The sequence below is a fragment of the Lipophrys pholis genome, assembly GCF_963383615.2.
Source record: "Lipophrys pholis genome assembly, chromosome: 22".
Classification (NCBI taxonomy): domain Eukaryota; kingdom Metazoa; phylum Chordata; class Actinopteri; order Blenniiformes; family Blenniidae; genus Lipophrys; species Lipophrys pholis.
In genome coordinates, this window is record NC_137644.1 from 3,307,025 (window position 1) to 3,331,807 (window position 24,783).

Here is a 24,783-nt window from a genome sequence, read left to right on the forward strand (position 1 = left end):
GTTTCAGCAACGTTTTGAAAACGATGTATGATAATCATATATAAAATAATTTTCTTGTTGGGCCATTAATTAGTTTTAATTAATAAGCAAATAAGTTTTTACATTATTGGAGTTGTATTAAGAAGAGTCTTTTCAAAATGTAGTAACTTTAGTCAATAATGAGTCTGGTTCTGCCGGTTCCTCCTCCTCTCAGTGTAGTTCTACAGGTTTCTCCTCTGGATCTAGTTCTACAGGTTTCTCCTTCTATGAGCCTGGTTCTGCAAGTTTCTCCTCTGGGTCTGGTTCTGCAGGCTTGTCCTCCTCAGGGTCTGGTTCTGCAGGTGTCTCCTCCTCTGGGTCTAGTTCTGCAGGTTTCTCCTTCTATGAGCCTGGTTCTGCTGGTTTCTCCTCCTCTGGTTCTGGTTCTGTAGGTTTCTCCTCTGGGTTTGGTTCTGCAGGTTTCTCTTCTGGGTCTGGTTCTGCAGGTTTTTCCTCCTATGGGTCTGGTTCTGCAGGATTCTCCGGCTCTGAGCCTGGTTCTGCAGGTTTCTCCTCCTCTGGGTCTAGTTCTGCAGGTTTCTCCTTCTATGAGCCTGGTTCTGCAGGTTTCTCCTCCTCTGGGTCTGGTTCTGTAGGTTTCTCCTCTGGGTTTGGTTCTGCAGGTTTCTCTTCTGGGTCTGGTTCTGCAGGTTTTTCCACCTCTGAGCCTGGTTCTGCAGGTTTCTCCTCCTCTGGGTTTGGTTCTGCAGGATCCTCCTGCTGTGGGCCTGGTTCTGCAGGTTTCTCCTCCTCTGGGTCTGGTTCTGCAGGATTCTGCCTGTAAAAACAGAGCTTTTCCTCTCCTGTACTTGCTCAGGTTGAATCGTTGGATTTTCTCTGTTAAAGTGTTGAAACTTGAGTTGAATTTGTAAGAATAAAAATTAAATTAAATTAAATTAAATTAAACTAAATGACATCACTGGTTCCTCCGTCTGCTGAAGCGTCACTTTCCTCAGGCTGAATATTTCTACTTATTGACGAGACATTATGAGTTGATATCAGAGCTGAGTTTGTTTTGGGTGGGGGAGGGGCTGGATATTTAAATGACTGTAACTCAGGTAATGAAAGTATTTCTATAAGTACTGAAAGGCTATGAGAGGGAGGGGCTGCTTCCTGTCGTCCTACCGTTGTGTGGGCCGGCGTTGAGCCGCAGGCCGATGTCCAGCGAGCTGGGTTTGCGTGTGACGGCGGTGGTCACCGACTCGTACGGGTTGTCCTCGTCCTCGGGGAGGAAGACGTCCAGCGACGGAGACGCGACGAGCTCCGCAGAGCGCTTCAAATCCTGGCAGAGAAGAAGAGACAGAGGAGGTCAGGTCGTGGCGTTTCTGACCAAACCACTGACGACTTCCTGGAGCTGCGGCTGAAACAGTCTGAGCCACAAGACAACATCTGGACGGGAAGACACTCTGAAACGCTTTGTCTGTCTCATCCATCCTTCTTTTGCCCGGCGGTGCATCAGTAATGCTTCAGTTCAAGGCTGTTGAATATTATCATGACGTACTGAGATCAAACTCATTCTACTTCTTCCTAAACGTCCATTTCTGCTTTTTATATAGAAAATATACATCTGAACACCGACGTCAGACGTTCCATGATTCATACTGAAATAACCAGTGACAGGTAGTCCAGGTATGCAGTACCTACACAAGGCTGAATTGAAATGAATAAAATATTCATTTTGATCATTGGTCTCATCACACTCTCTCATGAAGACCACACCCTCTCCTGAAGGCCACACCCTCTCCTGAAGGCCACACCCTCACCTGAAGGCCACACTCTCTCCTGAAGGCCACACCCTCTCCTGAAGGCCACACCCTCTCCTGAAGACCACACCCTCTCCTGAAGGCCACACCCTCACCTGAAGGCCACACCCTCTCCTGAAGGCCACACCCCCTCCTGAAGGCCACACTCTCTCCTGAAGGCCACACCCTCTCCTGAAGGCCACACCCTCACCTGAAGACCACACTCTCTCCTGAAGGCCACACTCTCTCCTGAAGGCCACACCCTCTCCTGAAGACCACACCCTCTCCTGAAGGCCACACTCTCTCCTGAAGGCCACACCCTCTCCTGAAGACCACACCCTCTCCTGAAGACCACACCCCCTCCTGAAGGCCACACCCCCTCCTGAAGGCCACACTCTCCTGAAGGCCACACCCTCTCCTGAAGGCCACACCCTCTCCTGAAGACCACACCCTCTCCTGAAGGCCACACTCTCTCCTGAAGGCCACACCCTCTCCCGAAGGCCACACTCTCTCCCGAAGGCCACACCCTCTCCCGAAGGCCACACTCTCTCCCGAAGGCCACACCCTCTCCTGAAGGCCACACCCTCACCTGAAGACCACACTCTCTCCTGAAGGCCACACTCTCTCCTGAAGGCCACACCCTCTCCTGAAGACCACACCCTCTCCTGAAGGCCACACTCTCTCCTGAAGGCCACACCCTCTCCTGAAGACCACACCCTCTCCTGAAGACCACACCCTCTCCTGAAGGCCACACCCCCTCCTGAAGGCCACACTCTCTCCTGAAGGCCACACCCTCTCCTGAAGGCCACACCCTCTCCTGAAGACCACACCCTCTCCTGAAGGCCACACTCTCTCCTGAAGGCCACACCCTCTCCCGAAGGCCACACCTCCTCCTGAAGGCCACACTCTCTCCTGAAGGCCACACCCTCTCCCGAAGGCCACACCTCCTCCCGAAGGCCACACTCTCTCCTGAAGGCCACACCCTCTCCTGAAGGCCACACTCTCTCCTGAAGGCCACACCCTCTCCTGAAGGCCACACCTCCTCCTGAAGGCCACACCCAGCCGAAACATATTGTAGCGTCGCAGAGCTGATCGCTGCAATGCATTATGGGAGTTGGGTTGGCGGTGTTTCAAATGTCTTCATTTGGGGTTATATTAGGCTTGTTAGACACCTCAACAAACTGCAGCAAACTGCAGCAAACTACAACCATTTACTGCAAACTGTGGCACATTGCAGCAAACTACAACAGACTACTGCAAACTACAGCAAACTGCAACAAACTAAAGCAAATTACTGCAACCTACAGCAAACTACTGTAAACTACTGTAAACTGCAATAACATTCTGACCCTGTGTTTTTTGTTTGTTTGTAATTTGGTTAAAGAAAAAAAAAGATGTTTTTCCATGTGGACTCGAATATCGCCTGACAAAGGAAAATGCTACAAATCATCTAAATCTAAAAGGACAGATTGATGGACTGGATGTTGAAGAGAGACAGATGGATGGTGTGCAGACAGTCCTCCATTGTGTCCAAGCTGACATCTCTCATTTCTTCACTTATTGATTGATTGGAATGAGACAGGAAGTATCGACAAGGAGGGAAGGTTCCCAGTTTCACTGTCAAGTCTCTACATGGAATCTGCTTAACAAACAGGAGCTTCTTGTTAAATGAGTTTGCAGCGGTTCAGAAAGAGGGCGAGCTGTAGTTGGACAGGTGTAAGAGGGCGAGCTGTAGTTGGACAGGTGTAAGAGGGTGAGCTGTAGTTGAACAGGTGTAAGAGGGCGAGATGTCGTTGGACAGGTGTAAGAAAGCGAGCTGTAGTTGGACAGGTGTAAGAGGGCGAGCTGTAGTTGGACAGGTGTAAGAGGGCGAGCTGTCGTTGGACAGGTGTAAGAGGGCGAGCTGTAGTTGGACAGGTGTAAGAGGGTGAGCTGTAGTTGGACAGGTGTAAGAAAGCGAGCTGTAGTTGGACAGGTGTAAGAGGGCGAGGTGTAGTTGGACAGGTGTTAGAGGGCGAGGTGTAGTTGGACAGGTGTAAGAGAGTGAGCTGTAGTTGGACAGGTGTAAGAAAGCGAGCTGTAGTTGGACAGGTGTAAGAGGGCGAGGTGTAGTTGGACAGGTGTAAGAGGGCGAGGTGTAGTTGGACAGGTGTAAGAGGGCGAGGTGTAGTTGGACAGGTGTAAGAGGGCGAGCTGTAGTTGGACAGGTGTAAGAGGGCGAGCTGTAGTTGGACAGGTGTAAGAGGGCGAGGTGTAGTTGGACAGGTGTAAGAGGGCGAGCTGTAGTTGGACAGGTGTAAGAGGGCGAGGTGTAGTTGGACAGGTGTAAGAGGGCGAGCTGTAGTTGGACAGGTGTAGCCTCTGAGGCAGATGAAAACACGGAGCAGGATGTGGTTCCCTGAAAACACCAAACATTTCTCTGCTGGGCCGAAGCCTCCGGAGTTAGATTCTCTTTTCCCAGAATGCAACTCTCCGCAATGGCTTGTGGACCGTCATTAGAAATGACTCCCAGAATGCACTGCTTTAATTCCTCCCCACCTCCGCTGCTCCTACATTACCCACAATGCAACAAGCCATCAAGCACACGCTGAGGCAAGTAATGACTTGGCTTGTGCCGACTCGTCGGTTCTCAATCTGAGCTTCATTTTACACAGCGTGTTTTCAGAAGGTCTATAAACTGATTGTAACTCAGAGTGTAACTCACAGTGTGTGTAACTCAGTGTGTAACTCAGTGTGTAACTCAATGTGTAACTCACAGTGCGTGTAACTCAATGTGTAATTCAGAGTGTGTGTAACTCAGTGTGTAACTCAGTGTGTAACTCAGAGTGTGTGTAACTCAGAGTGTGTGTAACTCAGTGTGTAACTCAGAGTGTGTGTAACTCAGAGTGTGTGTAATTCAGAGTGTGTGTAACTCAGTGTGTTTGTAACTCAGTGTGTTTGTAACTCAGTGTGTAACTCAGTGTGTAACTCAGTGTGTAACTCAGAAAGTTTTGTTTACAGGACAACAGAGTTGGAGAATTTTGGAAACTTGCGCTTTCACTTGAAGTGGTTGTGGTGAAAACAGACCCTGAGTTAAATGTTGGAGCTGCTTGTCAGTCTTCAATTAAGAACCACTTCACCTCTGATGTCATCAGTGACAGACCTCTGATGTCATCAGTGAGAGACTTCATGTGGACAGGTCAGAAGCTGATGTTTCGTTCCCCTCCAGACCCTTTAAGACCATTTAAACACCGACACATAAAGCTGTTGTTAAAACGGGTCCGGGTCTGTGACTCGGCCCCCGGCGAGCTCAGCTGGTAGAGCATGAGACTCTCAATCTCAAGGTAGAGGGTTCATGTCCCACGCCGGGCGCCACCTTCCTGTGGGCTCTCCACCTGCAGGAAGGTTCTTAATGGGTGTAATGTGATCTGGGTGACGGTGCTCAGACTGACACCCCCACCACCCGGAAATGGATAAGCGGGAGACAATGGATGGATGGATGGATGGATGGATGGATGGATCTGTGACTCCTTCCTCCGGCCTGGCAGGTTCCACCGTCACAGTAGAACCATCATCATGAAGAAACAGAGCCAGCGAGGTGAACGAAGGTCCGCCTGAGTCTCAGCAACCCTCTTCCTCCTCACCAGCTCTGCTTCTCAATGCTTCAGCTCCTGTTTACTGAGACTGCTGGCAGCAGCACTGTTTCCATGGCAACGGCTAGGCACGCTTTATAACAGCAGTCGGGCGCATTTACGGCATCCACTGTTCCCATGGTTACCGATGAAAAGCCCACCTGACACTGTATTAAACACACTGACCCTGTTTGTTCACATTGGCCCTGTTTGTTCACAATGACCCTGGTTGTTCACATTGACCCTGTTTGTTCACATTGACCCTGTTTGTTCACATTGGCCCTGGACGTTTAAATTGACCCTGGATGTTCAAATTGACCCTGGACGTTCAAATTGGCCCTGTTTGTTCACATTGACCCTGTTTGTTCACATTGGCCCTGTTTGTTTATATTGACCCTGTTTGTTCACATTGGCCCTGTTTGTTTATATTGACCCTATTTGTTCACATTGGCCCTGTTTGTTCACATTGACCCTGGACATTGCTGCAGATTTATCCCCAAGAAACTTCGATGCAACAAAGAAATTAATGAAGGTGCAAAGTTTATGTCGGATTTGAAAAGTCCTCAAAAAGCCAATGCTTCAGTGAGAACAAGGGGAGACGTGGTGTCCAGAGGAAAACTGAAAGGAACAACTGGTGAACGAGTAAATATCTTCATATGAATCATTAACTTCATTCATTCAACTTTAAAAACGAGGAGGCAGATATGAAGCTGATAAATGGAACGAAACACTGAACTGAACAGGTCAAATCAATCTAACTGGAGAGTTTGAACTTGAATGAGCAGAAAGTCAAATCCTGGCGTCACCAAAGCGTTTAAGGTGTCAACAGGTTCTCCCCTGTGAACCTAACCTTAACCCTAACTAAACAGGTTCTCCCTTCCAAACCTAACCCTAACCCTAACTCTAAGTAAACAGGCTCTCATCACCAAACCTAACCCTAACCCTAACAGGTTGTCGCCATTAACCCTAACCCTAACCCTAACTAAAGAGGTTCTCATCACCAACCCTAACCCTAACCCTAACTAAACAGGTTCTCACCTCCAACCTTAACCCTAACCCTAACTAAACAGGTTCTCATCACCAACTCTAACTCTAACCCTAACCCTAACCCAACACGTTCTCATCACCAACCCTAACCCTAACCCTAACTAAACAGGTTCTCACCTCCAACCCTAACCCTAACTAAACAGGTTCTCATCACCAACTCTAACCCTAACCCTAACCCTAACCCTAACCCAACACGTTCTCATCACCAACCCTAACCCTAACCCTAACTAAACAGGTTCTCATCACCAACCCTAACCCAACAGGTTCTCATCACCAACCCTAACCCTAACCCTAACTAAACAGGTTCTCATCACCAACCCTAACCCTAACCCTAACTAAACAGGTTCTCATCACCAACCCTAACCCTAACCCTAACCCTAACCCTAACCCTAACCCAACAGGTTCTCATCACCAACCTAACAGACCAAACACATGAAGACTGAAGCTGACAGAAAGCGTCTCATTGGTTTGTTACTGAGTCCTGATTCACAGACAATCAAACCTCCTGAGACACAAACTGGATTCAGTCTGGAGACAAAACCTCAAACTCTTTCCAAGGTTTCACACGTTCACTCAGTGCCGAAGAGACAAGACTCAGGAAACTCCACAAACACATTTCTAGAGATTAGAGAAGAATGAAGGAGAGATTATATTCTGCACTCGTTTTCTCATCCTCTCATCTCTTCTCTCTCCTCTGCATCATCTCTCATCCAGCAGCTCAAACTGCAGCTTTCACCTCTCTCTCTCACACACACACACACACACACACACACACACACACACACACACACACACACACACACACACACACACACACACACACACACACACACACACACACACACACACACACACACACACACACACACACACACACAGTATAGGACTCCTCACTTACGTTCTGCTGCAGTGTGGGTGAATCCCGGCCGTCGGCGGACGTGAGGAGAGTGGAGTCGAGGGGATAAGGAGGAAAATGAGCCGGACTGGGGAAGGGAAGTGCAGGAAGTGGGAGTGAGGAGACCGAGGAGCCGGGATTTCCTCACACACACTCAAAACACACCCGAAAGAGGAGGAGGGTTCAGACAACCAGCTCCATGTCGGGACGGAAGACGACCAAAAAGGAGGAAAGAAAAGAGGCTTCAAGCTGGTTAAGATGTAGTTTCCTCTCTAATCCGTCACACTCAGGTTCACCTGAACTTAACCCTAATGAACACCTGAACTTAACCCTAATGAACACCTGAACTTAACCCTAATGAACACCTGAACCTAACCCGAATGACAACCTGATCCTTACCCAATCGAACACCTGACCCTAACCCTAAGGAACACCTGAACCAAACCCAAATGAACACCTGAACCTAACCCTAAGGAACACCTGAACCTAACCCAAATGAACACCTGACCCTAACCCTGAGGAACACCTGAACCTAACCCAAATGAACACCTGACCCTAACCCTGAGGAACACCTGACCCTAACCCTGAGGAACACCTGACCCTAACCCTGAGGAACACCTGAACCTAACCCAAATGAACACCTGAACCTAACCCTGAGGAACACCTGACCCTAACCCTAAGGAACACCTGAACCAAACCCAAATGAACACCTGAACCTAACCCTAAGGAACACCTGAACCTAACCCAAATGAACACCTGACCCTAACCCTGAGGAACACCTGAACCTAACCCAAATGAACACCTGACCCTAACCCTGAGGAACACCTGAACCTAACCCAAATGAACACCTGAACCTAACCCTGAGGAACACCTGACCCTAACCCTGAGGAACACCTGAACCTAACCCAAATGAACCCCTGAACCAAACCCAAATGAACACCTGAACCTAACCCTGAGGAACACCTGACCCTAACCCTGAGGAACACCTGAACCTAACCCAAATGAACCCCTGAACCTAACCCAAATGAACACCTGAACCTAACCCTGAGGAACACCTGACCCTAACCCTGAGGAACACCTGAACCTAACCCTGAGGAACACCAGACCCTAACCCTGAGGAACACCTGAACCTAACCCAAATGAACACCTGACCCTAACCCTGAGGAACACCTGAACCTAACCCGAATGAACACCTGAACCTAACCTGAATGAACACCTGAACATAACCTGAATGAACACCTGAACCTAACCCTGAGGAACACCAGACCCTAACCATGAGGAACACCAGACCCTAACCCTGAGGAACACCTGAACCTAACCCTGAGGAACACCTGACCCTAACCCTGAGGAACACCAGACCCTAACCCTAAGGAACACCTGAACCTAACCCTGCAGCAGCTGTAGCTCGCTGACACTTCGACGGCGTCCCTGGATGGACTCAGAGAGAGACTTCAACAAATAAACCTACTCTGTCCCCACCCCCACCCCATATCTTTCAGTAGAGATAGGACACAGAGAAACTTGTGTCTGAGCTGAACAGGAAGTGAACACACAAACAGAGGCCGCCTCTGGCCACTAATTAGCAGGCCACTGGCAGCTCGCGTCCCCCTGCAGATTAAAGGCTCGTGCATGTCCTTGTGCACAGGGTCGTGATGGTGCTGCCCATGTGACCCACACATAGTGATTATAACCTGGTTTGTACACGTCTGCAGAGGATACAGTTACTGTGATCATGTTAGAGAAACCGTTCCCGTCTGTGTGTGTGTGTGTGTGTGTGTGTGTGTGTGTGTGTGTGTGTGTGTGTGTGTGTGTGTGTGTGTGTGTGTGTGTGTGTGTGTGTTTGTGTGTGTGTGTGTGTGTGGAAGTCAGACAGTGACACACTGGGTTCACAGGCCATCAGATATGAATGGAAGCTGTAATTCACTGGCATTTCCTCATGGAGACGATTTGATTGGAAGAGAAAAGGGAGTGAGGACAGTGGCGAGGACAGTGGTGAGGACAATGGTGAGGACAGTGGTGAGGACACTGAGCGCTCTGAGACGAGGACGGCAGTAGAGAGAAGTAATGAGCACAAAGCTCATGGGAAATGAACGATTGCTGCCTTTTATGAACAAAAGCCTCTTTGTCAGTCTGATACATCTTGTTGTACGATTCAGGATTTTCATTCATTCATTTTATTTGTCAATCAGGGACAGAGCAGTCCCTTTTCAGAGGGTGACAGAGGAAACAACAGTACATACAACACCAAGATACATCAGACAAGCAGAAATACACTGAATACACGGAGTAAATATCTGATTCACAATTACCTGTTATCATAAAATACATCCCCTCCCTCCCTCCCTACCTTCCTCCCTCCCTCCCTCATTCACTCCTTCACTACAGTAAAACACATCCCCCCCCTCCCCCCCTCCCCCCCTCCCTCATTCACTCCTTCACTACAGTAAAACACATTTCCACCCTCCCTCCCTCCCTCCCTCCCTCCCTCCCTCCCTCCCTCCCGGACCTCCCTCAATCATTCACTCCTTCACTACAGTAAAACACATTTCCACCCTCCCTCCCTCCCTCCCTCCCTCCCTCCCACCCTCCCACCCTCCCTCCCTCCCTCCCTCCCGGACCTCCCTCAATCATTCACTCCTTCACTACAGTAAAACACATTCCTTGTCACCAAAATCATGGTGTGAACTACGGGGGGGCCCTTAAAGAGACAGGACCCCCCCCCCCCCTTAAAACATGATTTGTGAAATTTTGGGGGGGTCTCTAAAATATTGGTAAAATGCAGTTTTTTCCTATGTATTTCCTTTAGTTTTTTTGCTTGTTTCTAGTTTTGTCATGATCATGTGTAAAATTTGTCTATTTTTATGTATTTTTATTAGTGCATGAGGGTGAATCTTCACTCTCACTTTAATAAAGTTGCCGGCCTGCATGCAGTTCTTGTCCTCACCAATGAAGTGTGGGGGCGCTAGTCTTAAACGTCACTTTAAATCAGACAGCCGCTCAATTTCAAACAGGGAAACCTGGTAAATGTTGGATTTCCTAATAAAAATAATGTGGGGGGACTCTGAGGAGCAACAACAGGAGCTGGTCCAGGTCTGTGGAGCTTCTGTCTGAAGGTAATGTCCATAAACTGCAGTATTAATATTCAGCACTGTGTTGTATATGACGGTACTGAGGACTGGATCTCTGGTCGTCTGGACTTTTTTTTTTTTAATTCTGATGGTCATGGGTGTTTGGTGTCAGTTATTGGTTTGTTGCGTGTTAACGTATTTAGAGGTTATTTTGTGCATGTTAATGTGGATTTGATTTCATATGTTCATATGACTTTCAGACAAGACGCACTTTGCACATTTGCGATCTCTCAACATTAACAAGAACAAAACCCAAACATCCCTCAACAAACGGCTGACCGGTTAGTTTTCACCATTAATGCAAATTATACCGGAACAAAACCTGACCTCAACTGCAAATCAGCCATCAACCAAAAGCTAAAGTGTTGCTCAGACTAGTGAGTTGTTCCTGGAACCAACTGGGAAAGTAAATGTAGGTAGAAGAAGACAATAAGAGAGCAGAAGGTTAAAAGAGACAAAGAGTCCGGACTGAGTGGCTCTTTGGAGGAAGAGAGTGGAGAAAAGTGCAGAATGAAGAGGAGCAGGTTGGTCAGAGCAGCGAGCAGGGATTGCCTTGCAGGATTGGATTTCCCTCTACCGCTGCTTAATCCCTCAGAAATCAGCGAGCGCAGTTCCCGATGGGACACCCATAGTCAAAACTAACAGGCTTCACACTCCCCACGATGGCTGCTGCACTCAGAGGAGCCCAAACTGTAGCTTCCCTTTTGGCTACACCTCTAATTCCACAAAGACGCCCAGCAGGAAGCTGCTGACTCAGCGACCGAACCCCAACTGGTCACCTGAAGATAACTCCAATCCCAGAGTGGTCCACTGAAAGTAACTCCAATCCCTGAGTGGTCACCTGAATGTAACTCCAATCCTCAACTGGTCATCCATCCATCTTCTCCCTCTTATCCAGGGGGTGTCAGTCTGAGCACCGTCACCCAGATCACATTGCACCCATTAAGAACCTTCCTGCAGGTGGAGAGCCCACGGGAAGGTGGCGCCCGGCGTGGGACATGAACCCTCAACCTTGAGATTGAGAGTCTCATGCTCTACCAACTGAGCTCGCCGTGGGCTCCCAACTGGTCACCTGAAGGTAACTCCACTGCAGGGGAAGCGTTCAGGTGAGGGACAAGGAAATCTGATGCCTCAACAAACAGGATGGAGCAGAAGAAAGAGGGTGGAGGCTGCAGATTCACAGAAACGCAGCCACAAAGTTAGAGGATGAAAACCTCCACGATGCCAAGCAACTGAGGAGGAAATGACACTGTACACCTGGAACAGGTGAGCAGGTCATCACAATTAAAACACAGAGAAACACACAATAAAATTCACACCTACAGGTAAATTACTGTCACGAGTTTTCTTCAGGTAGGGAGGTGACCAGAAGACTCGTACTCCAGAGACAACATGCAGAAAGGCCTGGACTTAGGCTCCGCCCACACCAGCCAAGACAATTTTTCTCCCCGGCGTTCTTAAAAGAAAATCCACACGTCACTATGAACTCTGCTCGCCACGAGGCTTGAGGGCATGTAGTGCATACACCAGGCCTATAGGGGCGCTGTGACTCTCCAAATACACCAAAAACGCAGAAGAAGACACTGAGAGACATAGAAATATAGAAGTAGACTCCTGCTCACAGACTTCTATATAACTTGACGTTGAGGGTGCCTCCCAGCCTGTTCACATAGACAAGCTGTGATAATCAGTAAATAGATGCGTGTTGAGGAATGAGGACGTGTCGTGTAGCGTTGACCCCCCCGGGGGGCCGGAGGCCAGATGTTTCACACCTGTACCGGCGGTTTACCACTTGTTCCCTTAAAACGAACCAAAAAAAATGATCAGATTAAACCAGAGAACCTCTGATTCTCCGTCATGACGCAGCTTCAGAGGAAACCCTGCATCGAGCTGCAGCCCACACACACACACACACACACACACACACACACACACACACACACACACACACACACACACACACACACACTCTGTCACTGATGTGCCAACAGCACAGCGTGACAGCTGCTCTGCTTCGTGTGTTTTGGCTGAGATGAGATGAGATGAGAGACTCTGATGAGAAGCAGCTCCCAGATGAAGATGATTTCATCTTTACAGAAGCGCCGGCAGTTTCTGTAATTGTTCCTTCGCCCTGGATGAATCCGTGGAGCGCCTCTCCGGCGGACCTCGCTGCCCTTCAGGTGCTTCCCGGATCAAACGTGAACTTCACAGACTCAGAGAGAAAAGGAGGATGAGAGGATGAGAGGATGAGAGGATGAGAGGAGACGAAGGAGAACGAACAAAGTCAAAGCAGGAAGCAAACTAGTGCCGCAGAGCCGCAGGCTGATCAGACATGGAGGGAGATTTCTCAGGTATTTGTACTCGAGTATTTGTACTCATCCTCCCTCCATGACAAGTCTCTCATTCTCCTTCATTGCTCAAACTGGTTCCTTCCTGTTTTGACCCCTCGGAGGAGCTGATGGCAACAGAAGAAAGTAATCAGAGTACATCAGTGACGTCGAGATGTCCAGCTCTCTGTCTCTTTAAATCCTTCAGCATTCGAACCACTGCCCAGTGAGAATCACCTTCTCAGAGTCTAAGTGAGGAAACTCCTCATCCCGTAGTTTGTGAGAATCGGATTAAAAGACATTCAATTCCGCTCCGCCTTCATGATTGAACAGTCAGCGAATCACTCAGCATGATGGAGAGCTGCTCTCCTCCGACCCCGTCTGTCCCGAGGAGAAACGTCCTGCTGACGCTCTGGACTCACGAACGCTTCGGAGACTTGTGAGACTGTTCAGGATCCGTCTCATCTGGTTTGTCCCGAGTGAAGAGCTGAAACGTTTCGTCCAGCGTGCCAAGCAGCAGGACGCCATGTTGCCACTCGCCATCACCTGTTAATCACTTTCCTCTCCGCCTCCCAACGTCTCTGCTTCCTGTTCCACACGTTACTGAAGTGATCAAATAAATAAAAAAAGTCTGAGATTAAAAGATCCTCCAGAGGTTCAACGTCCTGTGACGCTCCTGAGACCGAGATAAGTCCTCGTAGTTTCTGGTCACACTGATAAACTCACTCTTTGTTTGATTGTCCTGTTTTATTCATTTCATCAATCAAATCCTTCAGAATAAATTGATTCACAGTTTGGAAGAAGCTGCAGTTGATCGAGGCCCCAGAACATGAATATGAAGCTGTGAGCAGCTCGTCTCACCGTGACTTCCTGTCAGCGAGCTGCGGAGGGTTTCTAGTGTCTGCTGCTTCAGCCTCCTGCCCTCTAACACACACACACACACACACACACACACACACACACACACACACACACACACACACACACACACACACACACACACACTGGCTTTCATGTTCCTTCACATCTTCAAGAGCTGTCCTGCGTTTCTCATCTCTACCTGCACCCGTTTGATACAGAGGGGCTTTCCCACCAGAAAGAACCAGGTTCTAGTTCTGGTCCAGGGCCAGCCTTAGCACCAGTTCTTTGTCTTTCCACCACCAAAGCTCCGGCCTATCAGGGGCTAAACTGGTGCTACGCTGGCCCCACTTCGTTGCTGGACCAGAGAGGAGCCAGACTGGGGCCCAACGAGTCATCAGCTGGGGGCGGAGTTATCTCTGGAGTTATCTCTGGAGGTATCTCTGGAGGTATCTCTGGAGGTATCTCTGGAGTTATCTCTGGAGTTATCTCTGGAGGTATCTCTGGAGGTATCTCTGGAGGTATCTCTGGAGTTATCTCTGGAGGTACCTCTGGAGGTATCTCTGGAGTTATCTCTGGAGTTATCTCTGGAGGTACCTCTGGAGGTATCTCTGGAGTTATCTCTGGAGTTATCTCTGGAGGTATCTCTGGAGGTATCTCTGGAGTTATCTCTGGAGTTATCTCTGGAGTTATCTCTGGAGGTATCTCTGGAGGTATCTCTGGAGTTATCACTGGAGGTATCTCTGGAGTTATCTCTGGAGTTATCTCTCGAGGTATCACTACCTAAAAGGAGGAAGAGACGCTGAACCGGCTTTCTGAAAACTACAGCGAACACGGAGCCCCAGAGTGGTTATAGAGAAAAAAATAAAAATACGCCTGGGAACGATATAATAAGTCGTTCCCTGAAGTTAATAATAAGAGGGAACGGGATTATTTAATCCGCGTTGGCGGAGCCGCGGCTCTCGAGCTGCAGAGCTCCACCTGTCAGTCAGCTACGTCAGATATAATTTAGAAGCAGTTTTCCTTTGGGTTTTTGTTTTCACACTTTTCATGGTGACATTATTATAACTAACGTCACGTCCAGGTCTTGTTTCACTTTCTGACCGCCGGCTGAGGAGCTGCAGCCGCTGAGCAAGGCAGTGTGAGGCTGCAGGGGGCGCTCCGCTCCGCTCCGAGATGCTCCGATATTATTTTCTAACCCACAGAACTTCTTTATAATGAAGCCAGACTTCTGGTTCATCAGGAACTACTAAACAAACTACAAACTACTGTAAATGAAAACTTGGAGTTTATAGGTATAAAATGAGCCTTTTAACGGCTTCATGTGAAAGAGAACTTTAATCAGAGTGTTTACCTAGGTTACCATGGAAACGGCTGTAGAGCAGCGTTCTATCATTCTACACCTCCATTCCTCCATGTTGAACTTTTGATTCAGACACGTCCAGAAATAAAGTGAAAGGAGCAGAAAGTCACTATGGAATGTTGGAATGGTGAAAAATAAGACCCAAACTCATACAGGAGCTCTGGACTAAAGCAAGACGGAAGTGAAAAAACACCAATAGAGATACGAGAAGAGACGTAAAGTTTTCTGGGTCTTTGGTGCATCAGAGGTTCAGGTCAGACTAGATGGAGCGACCCGGACTAAACCACTGTTACAGTCCGTCTCCTGGTTCCTGGATGACCACTGTCAGTGTGAAATCAGTGAAATCAGTGAAATCAGTGACGTTTCATGTTTTGGAGTGACGCAGTGACGTGGCTCTCACTGGCTCCGTTAACGGTGGAAAAAGAACCGGCTCTTTGGAGCTGCTCATTTGAGAACTGGTCCTGGTACCGGCCCTGAACTAGAACCTGGTTCTTGTTGGGGGAAAACCCTAACAGAATGTGTGGGTGTGTGTGTGTGTGTGTGTGTGTGTGTGTGTGTGTGTGTGTGTGTGTGCAGCTCCTCTGATGTACCTGTGCTAGATTTGTCAATGGTGGACATCCCACGCATGATACCTCATGATTCCCTGTTGCCTGGCAACGCTCGCTCGCTCTCTCTCTCTCTCTCTCTCTCTCTCTCTCTCTCTCTCTCTCTCTCTCTCTCTCTCTCTCTCTCTCTCTCTCTCTCTCTCTCTCTCTCTCTCTCTCTCTCCCTCCCTCTTGGAAGCAATCAAGGTCTTCCGCAGAAGTTTTTCTGTGTCTGACATCGCAGAGGAAACCTCCACCCTCACTCTGGCATCAGGTGGCGATGGTGGAGGAGGAAAGAGGTGGTGGAGGAGAAAACAGGTGGGTGGAGGAGGAAGCAAGAGGATGGAGGAGGAAACAGGTGGGTGGAGAAGGACACCCTCAGTGGAGGGAGATTTGGTGGGAAGATATGAACGTTTGCCAACAGGCTGAGGGACAAACAGACGTCGCCAGCATGCGATATTTTACATAAAGTACATGGATATATACTAGCAGTTCTACAACACACACACACACACACACACACACACACACACACACACACACACACACACCCTCCAGGTGCAGCTCTCCAGGCGTAGCGCCAGGCGGTGGCGCCGTGCCAGCAGACAGGACAGAGGCTGAGTTGTGTTGTAAATGTCAGATGTCCTGCTGGTGCAGCCAGCATCTCACCATTAAACACTCTCCTCTACACTCACTTAACCGCTCTGACACTTACACAACGGGGGGGCTCGGGATTAGGGGGGGCGGGGAGATGGTTCAGGAACAGGAAGCAGCGTTTCAATCGGGGATTGTTTGAACGGATTTCAATGCGTTCAATCAATGATTCATTCTGCTGCAGTGATCACATCTGTCCTGCAGGGGGCTTTAACCTTTATCACATCTGTCCTGCAGGGGGCGTTAACCTTCATCACATCTGTCCTGCAGGGGGCGTTTACCACCGGAGCAGGTAGTTAAACATGTAAATCACTGACAGAGGATGGAAAGTTAACTGATGATCCAGAGATGACGGAACGAGTTGCTGTGTTTCCATGGTAACCAGCCAACGCTTTCACTCACTACATCACCAGGGACTGTGTGTGTGTGTGTGTGTGTGTGTGTGTGTGTGTGTGTGTGTGTGTGTGTGTGTGTGTGTGTGTGTGTGTGTACCTGCGACAGGCTGGAGAAGCCCAGGTTCCTGCAGCCGTTGCAGGGAGTCAGAACTTCCCAGAATCCCGCGGGGCCGCAGCTCCTTTCGTCCTCCTCCAGTGCCGGAGCGAGCGGCGGCGTCCGTCTCTGTGAGACAAACACCAGGTTACCATCATCATCATCATCACGCCACCCGCTGAACTACACACTGACCGTTACACAATCTGGACTCGTGAGAAACTCACAAAACATCAGGGACAGAAACTCAAACTGTGACGTTCCAACGAGATGAAGAAGGAAAGAAAACAGAAGCAGAAGAATGAAAATGTAGAAAATGAACATGGAAGAGGAACCAGATGAGATGTTGGACGGTCGGGGGGTGAAGCCTCTGATTGGTCAGCTGATTGATAGTTACTCTTCCTGGAACAAACAACCAGGAAGACGTAAACATGAGAGGAGACAATAAAGTTTTTCTGGATCCTTCCAGGGGAGGAGAACCAGAGGAGAACCAGAGGAGAACTGGAGGAGAACCAGAGGAGGACCGGAGGAGAACCAGAGGAGAACCAGAAGAGAACCATAGTAGAACTGGAGGAGAACCAGAAGAGAACTAGAGGCCAGAGAAGAACCGCAGAAGAAACAGTGGCGAACCTGAGGAAGACTGGAGGAGAACTAAAAGAGAACCAGAGGAGAACCAGAGGAGAACCTGAAGGGGAGGAGTCAGCGTGACGGAGCGGTTCGTCCAAAACAATATGGAGGGAAAATAAAGAGTGAAGAAGCTTCATCTGCAGAAACCTGGTGGGACAAGAGAAGGAGACGATGGAGGAGGAGGTGGAGGAGGTACGATGGAGGAGGAGGTGGAGGAGGAGATGGAGGAGGAGATGGAGGAGGAGGTGGAGGAGGTACGATGGAGGAGGAGATGGAGGAGGAGGTGGAGGAGGTATGATGGAGGAGGAGATGGAGGAGGAGATGGAGGAGCAGTGAGTCTGAGAACTACAGGTCGGCCGAGGCTCTGGACTGCAGACAGTCTGGACTCGGGAACATTGATCCATCTGCAGTGCACGTGCACATATATTCTTTGTTACGGTGAGAAGAAGACGTCGGCGAGTTTCTCACATGAGCGGGTGTTTTCAGGCTCGTTACAAAACATTCCAGGTCTGAAATATGAGCAGTGGATCTCATATCCCTTCAGAATAAAAGCAAAGGAACTTCTAATAATAGAGAAAGAAGAGCCATTCCAGCAGCTTCCACTGCAGCTCTCCGTTTGTTCACCGTCTGAGAGGCGTTCAGGGACACTTCACCTTTATTCATCTTTGATTTGGGCCATTTTCAAGAGGCGTTCAAGGACGCTTCAACCTGATTCAGTTATTGATCGTCTGCGCATCTGGAGACTCCTGAGGATTTCATAGGACGGCAGAAGCTTTATTGTCTGGATCCTTCACTCCAAGACACTGGCTCTGTGATTCTGGTGATTTCCTGAAGGTGTTTGATGTTAAAGCAGAATATTGTTGTGTGGTGGAAACAGTTCCAGGAGTTAGTCAGTATCAGGAGTCAGGAGAAAATACCTGGATTAAATCAAGGTCTTAGGAATTAGTCATCTCCTCTCGGAGGGTCAATATTGGACTTCAGCACATATGTTTTCTACGAGCTGTTGGATGTTTTATTCATGTGAAAGAGACATACTGAGTCACACTCTGATGGCCTCCGACACACACACACACACACACACACACACACACACACACACACACACACACACACACACACACACACACACACACACACACACACACACACACACACACACACACACACGGTGAAGAGAGTACAGGTCAGTACTTATAGAGAGGGACGACGTTACACAAGATAGATCGAGATAATTACAGCATGGAGTGTGTGTGGTGTGTGTGTGTGTGTGTGTGTGTGTGTGTGTGTGTGTGTGTGTGTGTGTGTGTGTGTGTGTGTGTGTGTGTGTGTGTGTGTGTGTGTGTGTGTGTGTGTGTGTGTGTGTGTGTGTGTGTGTGTGTGTGTGTGTGTGTGTGTGTGGTTTGAAAAGGGCACAAAATGGAAGAAAGACAAATGTCTCCAAAACAAATCATGATTATAATTCAAAACACACATGAAGAAGAGGATGAGGAGGAGGAGGAGGAGGAGGAGGAGGAGGAGGAGGAGGAGGAGGAGGAGGAGGAGGAGGAGGAGGAGGTTTGTTCCTCTAACAGGTGATTCCACGGCTGTACTGAGCAGCACTGAGCTGTCAGTCTGTGTGACGCTGCCCTCTGTTGTCCAAACTGAAGCAGTACAGTCTGATCTGGAGCCTTCTGGAGAATGTTACAGCTTCACTAGTGTTACAGCTTCACTGGTGTTACAGCTTCACTACAGTGTTACAGCTTCACTACAGTGTTACAGCTTCACTAGTGTTACAGCTTCACTAGTGTTACAGCTTCACTGGTGTTACAGCTTCACTACAGTGTTACAGCTTCACTACAGTGTTACAGCTTCACTAGTGTTACAGCTTCACTAGTGTTACAGCTTCACTACAGTGTTACAGCTTCACTAGTGTTATAGCTTCACTAGTGTTACAGCTTCACTAGTGTTACAGCTTCACTACAGTGTTACAGCTTCACTAGTGTTATAGCTTCACTAGTGTTACAGCTTCACTAGTGTTACAGCTTCACTACAGTGTTACAGCTTCACTACAGTGTTACAGCTTCACTAGTGTTACAGCTTCACTACAGTGTTACAGCTTCACTACAGTGTTACAGCTTCACTAGTGTTACAGCTTCACTACAGTGTTACAGCTTCACTAGTGTTACAGCTTCACTAGTGTTATAGCTTCACTATAATGTTACAGCTTCACTACAGTGTTACAGCTTCACTACCAAACTCTACACAGACAGCGGTGACGTTCCTTCTGTTTGTTGACATAAAGTTTCTTTTAGTGACATATTTAAAAGTTTGAAGTGATTCTGAGGGAAACACGGATTATTTCTCTAATAATTCATTTCACTGAGGGAATCCTGAACTGGACATTATTGAAGTTGTGGTGAAATAATTTGTTGTGCATCGTGAATATTGACGAGCAGCAGTAAATAAAACATGGTTTGTTCCGGCGGAGCTTCATCGTCAGACTTCAGCACCAACAGGTAAGAAACAGGTAACAGAAGCGTCTTTCTGCAAACACACACACACACACACACACACACACACACACACACACACACACACACACACACACTGAACCTCCCATGTACCTTGCTGCCTCGAGTGAGCGTGCCGTTGGGCCGGTCGGGTCGATCGGGCCGCTCCTCGTCCGACAGCCGGCCGCTGCTGAAGCTGTCCATGGAGTGAGAGGAGATGGTGTGGCAGAGCTCCTCGAAGGAGTAATCCCTGTCCCGACACTTCTTGATCTCGTGCAGCAGCTTGGACAGCTCGCTGGTCACTGCGTCATCTTCAGAGGACAAACACAACAAACTGTCAACAAACTGAGGGTAGAATCTCTTCGCCTCGGGGTTCAGGGTTTACTCTGACGTTTAGTTCTCTTTTCTAGTTCTTACTAAACAAGTAATGATGCTCAACGGTGAATAGAACGATAACAAGAAAGGAAGTCGAGAGCAGAAACATTAAATTAACAATAAACTTCATTGTTTAAGCTTCTAACGACCAAACAAACCAGGACGGTCGGTCAGCAGGTTGGACCTGCACAGCTGGACTGAAAGTATGAAAGTAACTTTACTGAGTTTGTCCAGGTTGACGGTTATTCTTCTTTCTGAGGTAAAAACTGAAAAAACCCTCGTCTGTTTCTTCTGCTGATTCGTCTCATTCAGGGAGTCTGGAGCAGCAAACTGATCACTTCTTCTCACCTCCCTGGGGCTTTTCCACCGGAAAGAACCAGGTTCTAGTTCTGGTCCAGGGCCAGACTGAGCACCAGTTCTTTGTCTTTCTACCACCAAAGCCCCGGCCAAACAGGGGCTAAACTGGTGCTACGCTGGCCCCACTTCTTTGCTGGGCCAGAGCGGGATCTGACGCGTCATCAGCTGGGGGCGGAGTAATCTCTGGAGTTATCTCTGGAGGTATCTCTGGAGTTATCTCTGGAGTTATCTCTGGAGGTATCTCTGGAGGTATCTCTGGAGGTATCTCTGGAGTTATCTCTGGAGTTATCTCTGGAGTTATCTCTGGAGGTATCTCTGGAGTTATCTCTGGAGGTATCTCTGGAGGTATCTCTGGAGTTATCTCTGGAGTTATCTCTGGAGTTATCTCTGGAGGTATCTCTGGAGTTATCTCTGGAGTTATCTCTGGAGTTATCTCTGGAGGTATCTCTGGAGGTATCTCTGGAGTTATCTCTGGAGTTATCTCTGGAGGTATCTCTGGAGTTATCTCTGGAGTTATCACTACCTACAAGGAAGCGAGGCTGAACCGGCTTTCTGAAAACTACAGCGAACACGGAGCTCCAGAGTGGTTATCGAGAAAAAAATAAAAACAATGAGTGGGAACGATATAATAAGTTGTTCCCTGAAGTTAATAATACGAGGGAACGGGATTATTTAATCTGCGATGGCAGAGCCGTGGTTCTAATTGAAGTGTTGAGCTGCAGAGTTCCTGCTGTCACACTACGTCAGCTGGTGGATCTAGAATCTAGAATCAGTTTTTTTCAGGCTTTTCATGACATCATTGTAACTGACTTCACTTCCAGGTCTTGTTTGACGTTCTGACCGCAGGCTGAGGTCTGCATGAGGCAGCAGGGGGCGCTCCGCTATGAGACGCTCCACAGAACTGCTTTATAATGAAGCCAGACTTTTGGTTCCTCAGGAACTACTAAACAAACTACAAACTACTGTAAATGAAAACTTGGAGTTTATAGGTATAAAATGAGCCTTTTAACGGCTTCATGTGAAAGAGAACTTTAATCAGTGTGTTTACGGAGGTTACCATGGAAACGGCTGTAGAGCAGCATTCTATCATTCTACACCTCCATTCCTCCATGTTGAAGCTTTTGATTCAGACACGTCCAGAAATAAAGTGAAAGGAGCAGAAAGTCACTATGGAATGTTGGAATGGTGAAAAATAAGACCCAAACTCATTCACCTTATTACTATTATTATTATTATTATTATTAGTAGTAGTAGTAGTAGTAGTAGTAGTAGTAGTAGTAGTAGTAGTATTACTATTATTATTATTTTTTTTTATTTCTCTATGGCCACTCCGGGGCTCGGGACTAAAACAAGACGGACGTGATAAAACCAGCAATAGAGCGACGAGGAGACTCAATGTTTTCATCAGAGGTTCAGGTCAGACTAGATGGAGCGACCCGGACTAAACCACTGTTACAGTCCATCTCCTGGTTCCTGGATGAGCACTGTCAGCGCTAAATTGGTTAAATCAGTGATGTTTCACGTTTTGGAGTGACGCAGTGACATAGCTCTCACTGGCTCCGTTAACGGTGGAAAAAGAACCGGTTCTTTGGAGCTGCTCATTTAAGAACTGGTCCTGGTACCGGCCCTGAACTAGAACCTGGTTCTTGTTGGTGGAAAAGCCCTATGAGCGTCTCCCAGGTAATCAAGGTCATTATGGGATGTGCTGACAGACAGTGAGATCAGCAGCACTCAGCTGGCTGCAGTACTGGCTCTACACCACAGGGGGCAGCGCTGCACAGAGGACCAGAGGAAGCTGCATCCATCCAGGCTTTAGAGGTCACTTCTCCCAGGCTGGTGAGTTCACACTCAGAGCAGCCCTCCAGCACACAGGCGTGCAGCGGTTCGCACCATGGCCTCACACCGAGACAGTCCACAGTTTGAGTCCAGGTTGGTTTTAATTCCACAGTCCAGAAACTCCAAATGTGAACGTGACTGTTTGTGTTTGACCTCTGGACTCCTGACAGGTCACCTCATGTCACCTGATCAGCTCAGATCAGCACAACACAAATGAATAAATATTCCGTTTTTATGATTATTTCTCATCATTTTAACGTCATTGGTTCCTTTTCTTCCACATGGTGGCCATCTTGAGCCGCTTCCAGCCATTGTTCTACTGTTGGAGTGTTTACAGCCACTAAATCCCTGATAATTGCTTTATAACCGGCCGCAAATACGATTTTAATCATCATCGCTCTTCATTTGGTGCCCGGCGGTCCCAAGACGCCCCGGGGGAGGTGTTTGGGATTTCACTTCCAGAAATAGACGAAACAATGGCACCGACAATATTTCTCCCTCCCAGCAGAGATCCAGGAAACAACAAGAGGCAGAGGAGGTTTGGTTTCAGGCAGTGGCGATCAGGTGACCACGGCTGCTGGTTCAAACCCGGCGGTTCACTTTCAGGTTACATGTTCTCCCTGTGCCTCAGCACTCCGATGTCACTCACAGCCACAAAGTGAACACACAAACCACACGCAACTTATTGTTCGTATGTCTCTTTGTCACCTTGAATCTAAAGCTCCAGTTACACATCAACGTTTTGGAAACAGCGGAAACACTGAAAACAATGTAGTTCTCATGTTGGGCCACAAGTTGCTGCTGTTGTTGGTTTTAGCACTGAAAGCACACACACACACACACACACACACACACACACACACACACACACACACACACACACACACACACACACACACACACACACACACACACAACTATCAAGTTGGATTATTACGGTGACTGTCAAAATAAAAGTACCAAGTCCAGACAATATGGACTAGCAGTGTGATGGGGGTCAGTTACAGAGTGACGGAGGTCAGTTACAGTGTGATGGGGGTACGTTATAGAGTGACGGAGGTCAGTTACAGTGTGATGGCGGTCAGTTACAGAGTGACGGAGGTCAGTTACAGTGTGATGGATGTCAGTTGCATCGTGAAGGAGGTCAGTTGCAGTGTGATGGAGGTCAGTTACAGAGTGACAGAGTTCAGTTACAGAGTGACGGAGATCAGTTACAGAGTGACGGAGATCAGTTACAGAGTGACGGAGATCAGTTACAGTGTGATGGAGGTCGGTTAGAGAGACGTGGACTCACTCTTGTGACGGAGGGAGGGTGAGGCAGATGGTGAGGGGACGGAGGTTCGAGGGGCGGGAATCGGACACTTCCGGACCGGCTCCTCCATGATACTCCGCTTCTCCACCTCCTCCATGATGTACTCTGCAGAGAGGAGAAGAGAGAAAGCAACTTATGAGAGAGGTGGAGGAAATGTGACGGAGGAGAAGGAGGAGAAGCATCTCAGACGGATTTGACTGGATGGATGTGGCTGCTCTCACCGCTCACCCTCCTCACCCTGCTCACCTCACCCTCCTCACCTCACCTCCTCACCTCACCTCCTCACCTCACCTCCTCACCTGCCTTACCTCCTCACCCTCCTCACCTCCTCAACTTCTTCACCCTCCTCACTTAATCACCTTCCTCACCTTCCTCACCCTTCTCAACTCCACAGGATCAGAGGAGACGCAGGATGAGAGAAAGAGAAGGAGAGAGGAGATGCAGGACGAGAGGTACCGTCTGTACTGTCTGTCCCTCTGTCCTCCAGCAGCAGCGAGCCGCCGGCTTTAAAGCGTCTCGTACCTTGAATCAGAGCCGTGATCTGCTGGGACTTGGCTGCAGGATGTTCTCTCAGGATCTCCAGAGCCGTCCTGCCCCGGATGTCTGTCAGATCTGTGTCGATACCTGAAACACACACACACACAGACACACACACACACACACACACACACACACACACACACACACACACACACACACACACACACACACACACACACCTGAATTCAGGACGGAGACTAAAACGTCACATTAGAAACTGTCTGTGGCCAAAAAGACCAAACACACACAGAGTGAGGAGTAACTATCATGTCAAGACTCTGGATTCTCATTACTTTCGCCAAGAATTGTCAGGCAAAGGTTTCAAATTTGTCTGTGTGTATTTATTTATTGGTTTGTATGTATTTTATGAATTTTTTGCAAAACATTATCACCCAAATTGCATGAAAGCTTTAGGGAGGATTTGCCATCATCCGAGGACCAATCCATTAGATTTTGTGACGTTAGCGGCTAAATGTTTCTGAATAAATCCCCAAAACGTTTCCCACACAAAGCAGATGAGAGAGGCACCTC

At 48.4% G+C, this 24,783-nt stretch overlaps 1 protein-coding gene across 1 annotated transcript in view; it reads right to left on the reverse strand.

Moving 5' to 3' along the window:
- anks1b (ankyrin repeat and sterile alpha motif domain containing 1B) overlaps positions 1–24,783 on the reverse strand; it is a gene marked incomplete at its 5' end in the record, with an annotated part of 204,047 nt that overhangs the window by 110,576 nt on the left and 68,688 nt on the right. Inside the window, 5 exons of the mRNA XM_080491747.1 lie at positions 1,144–1,300; positions 16,720–16,845; positions 19,947–20,143; positions 23,695–23,817; positions 24,235–24,336. Coding sequence (XP_080347873.1) covers positions 1,144–1,300; positions 16,720–16,845; positions 19,947–20,143; positions 23,695–23,817; positions 24,235–24,336 — 705 coding nt within the window. The remainder of the gene's footprint in view (positions 1–1,143; positions 1,301–16,719; positions 16,846–19,946; positions 20,144–23,694; positions 23,818–24,234; positions 24,337–24,783) is intronic.